Genomic DNA, 8,118 nt, shown 5'->3' on the forward strand with positions numbered 1-8,118 from the left:
TCAAACTCACTGGATTATGTAGCGAAGATCAAAAGGATGTTGACCAAACGTTTCGAGATGACGGACATGGGCGAACTGAAGCATTATCTGGGATTGAAGGTAGAACGAAATTTCGAGAAGGGTAGAATGAAGATCAGCCAACCGAAGTACGTGGAAGATATGCTGAGACGTTTTGGTATGGATGATTGCAAACCTGTGAATATCCCGATGGACCCAAATTTGAAGCTGGAAACCAATAAAAGCGACTCCCGAACAACACAACCGTATCGTGAGCTAGTTGGATGCCTAACCTACCTTGCGTTATCATCAAGACCGGACATAAGCGCAGCTGTAAGTTATTTTAGCAGATTTCAAGCAGCTCCGACGGACAACCATTGGAACCATCTGAAAAGGCTACTACGGTATTTGAAGGGAACTATCAGTTTTGGACTAGTCTATCAACGGCGAGAAGGCGCAACTCCATTAGTTGGTTATGCTGATGCTGACTGGGGAAACGACAGAGAAGACCGCAAATCAATATCCGGAAGCGTTTTTCAAGTATTTGGATCGACAGTGTCATGGAACACAAAGAAGCAAGCTACAGTAGCTTTATCCTCCACTGAAGCTGAATACATTTCACTTAGTCAAGCCATGTGTGAAGCAATCTGGCTGCGTAATATACTGCAAGAATTCGGCTATACGTTTGAAGATTCAGTACCACTATTTGAGGATAACCAATCCTGTATTCGGATAGCAGAGGAGCCCCGAGACCACCGGCGTATGAAGCATGTGGACATTCGATACAATTTTATGCGTGAAAAGATTCAAGAAGGTATTTTCAAAATCGTGTATGTACCCAGCAATGAACAAACCGCTGATATATTCACGAAGGCGTTGCCAAATGGATCTTTTACACTACTTCGAACAAAACTAGGATTGTTCAGTTGAGCGGGGATGTTGGAGTAGCAACCGAGCAACCCAGTGCTGCAACATGTGCTTAGCAACCATAGCTCTTTCCTCAGCTCCTATGTAGCCACTAACTGAATAACATCTTGAGAAGGCGCTTTATCAGCCTTTTCACAGTTGTTTAAATTATACGACATCCTCAAACTATTCGATTAAATATAATTAGGTTATGGATACCATGACACAATACATGTGGAACTAGAACTATCGCTTTTAAAATTGAATAGGGTATCGGGATGCTTCGTTGGCATAGTCCCCTCGTTCGGCCTATCTCAATATTATCCAAAAACTCAAACAAACACGCATAACTGGATATCGGATAAGCTATGCGGCAAACAACTGTAACATTTCGTTTCAATTTTAGCACTTTGGAGCATTAAAATTGAATGAAAATGTCTCTTTGTTTAGCTTTTGTAGACGTCATGATTCTGCGGCTTAGTGGGTAATCTATACACATGATCATAAATGGCATGAATCTGGAATATTTCGAACTGACTTTTCAATAACTGAACATTTGATGCGACGGTCAAAGACGCTATTTTGAACTTGTATATTTGTTTTCAAAGAATAATACATATTTTACAAATTGAATGTGGGCCGAATAATGAGGACATTTTTTTTCACTATGTACCCAAATCTTGGCCCATCACTAAAGTAATGTCAACAACACCGATAAAGTGACGTCAACAACATTGCTTGCGTAAGAACCAGAAAGAACGAACAGGAAGAAAGATTTTGTGTACGGTGAGTGTAAAAATATAACACAATAATAGGGTTGCGTTGTGACCGTTAACAAATTAAGAAAGAACTTTAATTTAAGTAATTTATTTGCAGTTTTTTGAAAATTTGGCTCCGAAAATGTAATTTACAAGTAAGATTGGTGAACAAACAGAGATAATACTTCAGCAGAAATATTGAAAAATGAGATAATAAGTGGTTCTAGTGCATGGAAAGCAATAGGCCAACGTTGTATCCACTAATAGGCCAATTTTTGTACCATAGACCAACGTTGCATACCATCGCATCGATTTTTTTCAACTTAATAAAGTAAATTCTTGAATATTTACGTTAGTTCACTTCCAATTGGTGAAACATGAATTGCCTAGATTGTGTAATAGGGTCAACATATTATTTCTAGTGCTATTAATTCATGAGTTATGGACAAAATTGTCAAGGCGGTTTGCAAATTAGGCCAAGGAATGGTACATATACCCTAATTAAAGTATACTTGCCGCGAACTCCCGATTTCCGTATTCACTGGCCCCGATGATGTCCGCGAATTGTATCACATGAAAGCTTACCCAACTTCATAGGTATCGCTGCAAAAGCTTGTGAAACGTCAAACGCAATCATGTTTACATTGAACAAGCTGTGGTTGTGTGCCAACAGGTTCTTCGTCACAACTTCTAGCTGAAATAGTGTTCTTTAAACAGCTACAAAGCGCTTCTGTGTTGTGTATTTGGCAACATCACAAAACGTACTGTATAAAAGCAGCTGTTTTATTGGTTGGGACTCTTATTCGATTTGCACATCTTCCGGAAAATCTTCCGGAGTTGGATTGAAGTGCAATAAAAGCAACCCAAATAATTTCACAGCAAAGAGATGGATAGCTATAAAGTATTTGTGTAGTAGCTATACTGCCCCCCCCACTCGCATAACAGTCCCATCTTTGCTGGGTTTCCTATTCATATGGGACTTTTATGCAAGTGGGGGCAGTACATATCCCGCTTAAAGTTTGTTTTGACATTAATGTTTACATCCGACAAGCCTTGTTGATATACCAACAGTTTCTTTATTACAGCTACTAGTTGTAATGATATTGCTAACAGCCATCAAAGCGCTGCTGGTTTGTGAATTTGTCAGTAATACAATATATATATAGTATATATATAGTAGCAGCTGTTCTGTTAGTGGTGACTCCTAATCGATTTGTTCCAGTTATCACATCTTCCGGGAAATCTCCCGGAGTTGGAACAGAGTGCAGTAAGGCCAACCCCAATAACAACTAATTGATTTCAGAAAACCGTGTTTGGTAGTTGTATGGTGCTTGTTTTGTAGCCGTGTATTAGCTTATGGTTTATATTTGACTAGCTTCCCTTTTATAAAGCGTTGACTGCTTCAATTCGATTGTTACACACTAGAAAGCAAATGACTGAAGCTTATAGCGCTGAAAATGTTAGTTAGGCAGGCAGTACGTTTCGTGGACACATTCAAGCGAGCGTTCAAGAAAATCCGAGAGGAAATAGGAGCTATCGAAGAAACACTGGACACCTGATGACATACCATTCGTCACCGTCATCCGTCAGTAGCCGAAGGCAAATCTCCGTCCGAAGTCATGGGCGTAAAAATGGACCAGCCTGGATTTGTTTCGTCCGTCAACAGTTCCGCTGTCCCCGAATGATCCCTCTGTCTGCATTCTCCTCGGCATTCAGGTGCTCGTCGAAGTACTGCTTCCGCCTTTCGATCTTCGTCAGGTGTTTTCGTCCTTATCGCGGCACATTTTGATTTGCGGAACGAAGCCTTCGCGGGGTGTTTTGAGCTTCTTGAAGAACCTATAGTTCCCTTGACTGCACTCTAGCATTCCTTCAAAGGGGCCTCATTGAGTTCACCCAATGAGTACATATAATCCAGGCGTGCTTTTAAGTCGCTTCAGTCGTGATTGCACAGTGGCGGCCATCGGTACCGAACATTGTTAATGACGGGGAGTTTGGGACGCAGTTTGACCATCATCAGATATAGTGTTCAGAGTCGATAGCACCTCAATATGTTCTTACGTCGAGAATGTCAGAGAAGTGCCGTCCATCAACCAGAGCGTAACGATAAGGGAAGTTGTGCTGGTGGAAGTACTACGAACGATCATGTTCTTGGAGGCGACAAATTTAATGAGTCGTAGGCTGTTCACGTTCGTGACCCTGAGAGCGCTGAACTTTCCTATCGTCGGTCTACATTCCTTCTCCTTGTACCTGGGCGTTGAGGTCTCATATGATGCGCTTGACGCCGTGGATTGGGCAGTGGTCGTATTCGCGTTCCAATTGCGCGAATAATACGCCTTTGCCATCATCAGTGTTTACAGGGTGAGGGCAGTTGATGCTGGGTCATTTGGCCGAAGGTCATTAGGCAGAATGGTCATTAGGCCGAATGGTCATTAGGACGAATGGTCATTAGGCCGAATGGTCATCAGGACGAATTGAAAGTTAGCCGTTGTTTTTACCTTTTCCAACAATTTTTGCCAAAAACTAGTTTAACAATGAAACTAGAAAGAATAGCCTATGTTTTAAAGAAGGAAAAACTTATGAATTGAATGTCAGCAGTTTCAGCGCCAAAAACTATTTTAGCAATGATACTAGAAAGAACAGCCTATATTTGAAAGAAAGAAAAATTCATGAGTAAAATATCAGTAGATTCAGCATCAATAAAATATCTTCGTGCCTGTCACACGATACACACATGCAAAATGGTCATTTGCAGAGGAAGCTCTCAGTTAGTAACTGTGGAAGTGTTCATAGAACACTAAGCTGAGAAGCAGGCTTTGTCTCAGTGGGGACGTAACGGCAAGAAGAAGACCCAATGATCATTCGGCCTAATGACCATTCGGCCTAGTGACCATTCGGCCTAATGACCTTCGGCCGAATGGCCTTCGGCCTAATGACCTTCGGCCGAATGGCCTTCGGCCTAATGACCTTCGACCGAATGGCCTGACACCAGGGCAGTTCATGTTGATGTTGAAGGGTCGCCCTTGATCATCTACCTGTACATTCTTTCATCGATCGGTCACGATTACGTGCCTCTGCATATCACTCTTTACAATAGGAGTCGTTTCCAGCTCAAGTGTGTAGGATCTTAGACTTGATCATAGTAGTACATATGTATCATTATAATAAATCATTATTGTTCTAACCACCGACGTGAAGAGTCTACAAAGTGTGTTACCGTAGCTCTGGTAGATGACCATGTTTAATGAACATTGTTTATCTCCAAAAATTCGCACCGTGGATCATGTCCAATACACTAGACCACATAGTTTGTTTTTTTTTAATCTATTACATTTTACCTTTCTTTCATTTATTTCAGTACAAATCAACAACGTTTCTATGGACACCAATCTGGACAACATTCGGGATCTCTTCCTTAAGTGTGGCGACATCGTTGACTACCGAGCGTTGCTCCTGGAGGAGGACAATACCAAGATCTGCTTTGTAAAGTTCAAGATAGATCTGTCGGCGGATTTGGCTTGCACCTACAATCAACGGATGTTCAATGGCAAGAGACTTCTGGTGCACCTGGCGAGGGAGACTCTGGTGGCCGAACGGGAACGATCCGTTCTGTTGGAGAGGCTGAACCCATTGTCAACCACGGAGGACATCCACGGGGCATTCTCGGAGATCGGTATAGTCAAGTACGTTCAAAAGCAGTCACCGTTCACGGCCATCGTGTGCTTCAAGGATAAGGACACCATGCTCGAGGCTGTTAATGTAACCTCCATCCCCAAGTCGGGACAGTTCATCGTCAATCCATGTTACGAAGGTAAGTTCTCTGGACGATTTCGCTCAAACTAGCTCAAACTAACTTGTCTGTTTACTTTTCAGAGTACGATCCCCGTCTGTTCAACAATTTCTGCTGCCAGGAAGAGCACATCTCATACGAACAGATGCGGAACTCGCTTAGGCCTCGCATCCTGCCGGAATTCCACCAACTGGAACTGGAACGCCAAGTGTTTGAATTTCTTCCCGAGGAAATCAAAAGCCACCTCATCAACGAAATATTCCTGGCTCGTGAAAAAATTCCCGGCTTCAACATGCGCCCGAAACACCAGCAGATCAACATCCTGAAAACTCAGTATCAGGACTTCTCCCAGAAGGAACACTTCTTACGGTTGACACCACGGGAACAGGAAAAACTACTGGACATAACTAGTAAACTACAGCAAGAGTACCCCTACGAGGAAGTCCGGGATCAGGATGTTCTTCCGCCTTCCTCAAAACAGTCTCGCATGGAAGAAACTGCCCCTAGAAAACCTGACAAAGCTTTCGCGGCCAATTGGTACTCGAGCGCTTCACAAGAACCCGCACCCATGCCGATTCCACCGCCACAACAAAGCATGGAACCCCTGAATGCCAACCACGTGGCTCAAGCCCTCCCCACATCCGGTCTGCTTGGATTCCCAGGGCAGAATCTACCTCCGATGGGATTCCCGCCCCAGAACCAAATGTTCCCTGCGGGCGGATTTGGCCCCGGCCCCGGTTTCCAAAACATGTGCCCTCCCAACAGACCACCGTTGTTCCAAGGTGGCGATGGTATCCTAGGGGCACCGCCAATGCTTGGAGCGAGACAAATGGGTGGAATGCCAGGGCCTTCTATGGGTGCCGGTCCCGGCGTTTGGGTGCAACAGCGGAGGGCAGCCATGGCGTACAATGCTGGTCCAAGCCCACCGATTGCTGGGCCTGGGCCCTATCCGCCGGGACCTGGACCGATGGGTTTCCAGCGTCCGCCTTACTTCAATTGAGAGAAGTAAGGATGTGGGCGGATGTAGATTGCTTTTCGCACTTTCTTTTATACTGTATTCACCGTGAGAGTATGCAAATAGAACGATCAAAATGTGAAATGCCGGTTTGTGCTCTATAAATGTCCGAAGGTTCCCATTCAGCATAGATTTGTTTAACCCTACAGGGCCCGTATAGCGGATGCGGTAAGCATTCAGTTTCTCAGCATGACCATGCATAGGGTTGCAGGTTCGACTCCCAGTCGGTTCACGAACTTTTCGTGAAGGAAATTTTCTTAAGGAGCAGTTGTTCCCGTTCTACACTAAAGACATCCCAAAGAAGTTGTACACCGGGCTGGACTGTTATGTCCAGCATGGTCTGCTGGTCACACTCAGCCGGTACACGGATGACTATATAATCATTGCGCCGTAAAAGCGTTCCTGGAGAAAAATGCAAGTGAATACTTCAAGGTGGTGAAGGTGTTGAAAATTCATTGAAGGTGTTGAGAACCACTGGATTAGTCTCTCATGCTCTTGCCGATCTGCGTGCTCGCCGATAGCATTGTAATATGCCTTCGGTCGATGCACAATCGCAGAGATTAATTAGATTAGAAGAATTGTAGCCTCCTTGTAGTAACGTGTCGTCTTTGTAATGTAGCATTTTAATGTAAATAGGCGTTTTAGGGGCGATTTCTTCACCCTGGCTTAAGCGTTAAACCAGGTTTAACAATATGGGTAAGCCTGGCTTACCAGTTAAGCCGAGGTGAAGAAATCGGCCCTTAGGAGCGATTTCTTCACCCTGGCTTAAGCGTTAAGCCAGGTTTAACTGTATGGGTAAGCCTGGCTTACCGGTTAAGCCGAGGTGAAGAAATCGGCCCTTAATGTGTTTATTTCGCTACGCCTGGGAGTTTCAATAGACAGTTATGTCACCCGGCCACCCCGAACTGCAGGTCATAACAGTGGCGACGAGAAATCCGTGCGTGCAGTGAGGACCCGCGACCCGCCACACGTTAAATTTTCCGCGGAGGAGAAGATGGGCGACGGCGACACAATGGACATCGGGCGGAGTGAACAAGCACAGCGCCAGCATTCGGCTTCAATGTCTGGACAGGATCTGCATCAGCGTCAGGTGGATCAGTGGCAACACTCGCCGGTTCTGAGGTCAGTATACCAGAACCAAAATGCTCCATTCCCATCAGTGACCGTGGAAATGTATCCTCATCAGCAGCACCAGTACAACAATCAACCCTCGCATCAAACCCCAGCTGGAGTCAATGAATGTTCCATTAGTGCCATTTACACTTTTCAATAAGTTGATTCAACCAGGAGGTTCAATCTTTCCTTCAACTTCATCAAGAAACACAATTTGATGCAAATATTGCACAATGTATTGCATGCCCTTTTATTGAGGAGAAGATGGATGATAATGTTGAATCTTGATATAAATACTGACCAACCTGCAAAAGCGAGGATTGAGGTTGGTGATCATATCCTCAATATTTCCCCTCCGAAAGATTGATCCAACCGATCCAACCACTACCATCATCCAGTTTGACCAAACCATCAAGAGCATCCAAATACGTCAAACTTTTATCCCTCGAGTTGTTTGATTCGATCAATCCAGCAGGGCAAAAGAGTCAGCAGATTGAGCGAAGACCATTCCATCAGTGAGGAAGAGATAGCAATTTATCAAC

At 44.2% G+C, this 8,118-nt stretch overlaps 1 protein-coding gene across 1 annotated transcript in view; it reads left to right on the forward strand.

Annotated features, from left to right (window-relative positions):
* Positions 1–6,547, forward strand: part of LOC109400475 (uncharacterized) — a 41,911-nt gene extending 35,364 nt beyond the window's left edge. Inside the window, exons 12-13 of the mRNA XM_062846646.1 lie at positions 5,017–5,469; positions 5,532–6,547. Of these exons, the coding sequence (XP_062702630.1) occupies positions 5,017–5,469; positions 5,532–6,448 (1,370 nt within the window). The 3' untranslated portion in view covers positions 6,449–6,547. The remainder of the gene's footprint in view (positions 1–5,016; positions 5,470–5,531) is intronic.
* The last annotated feature ends 1,571 nt before the right edge of the window (positions 6,548–8,118 follow it).

Source organism: Aedes albopictus, chromosome 1 (genome assembly GCF_035046485.1).
Source record: "Aedes albopictus strain Foshan chromosome 1, AalbF5, whole genome shotgun sequence".
Classification (NCBI taxonomy): Eukaryota; Metazoa; Arthropoda; class Insecta; order Diptera; family Culicidae; genus Aedes; species Aedes albopictus.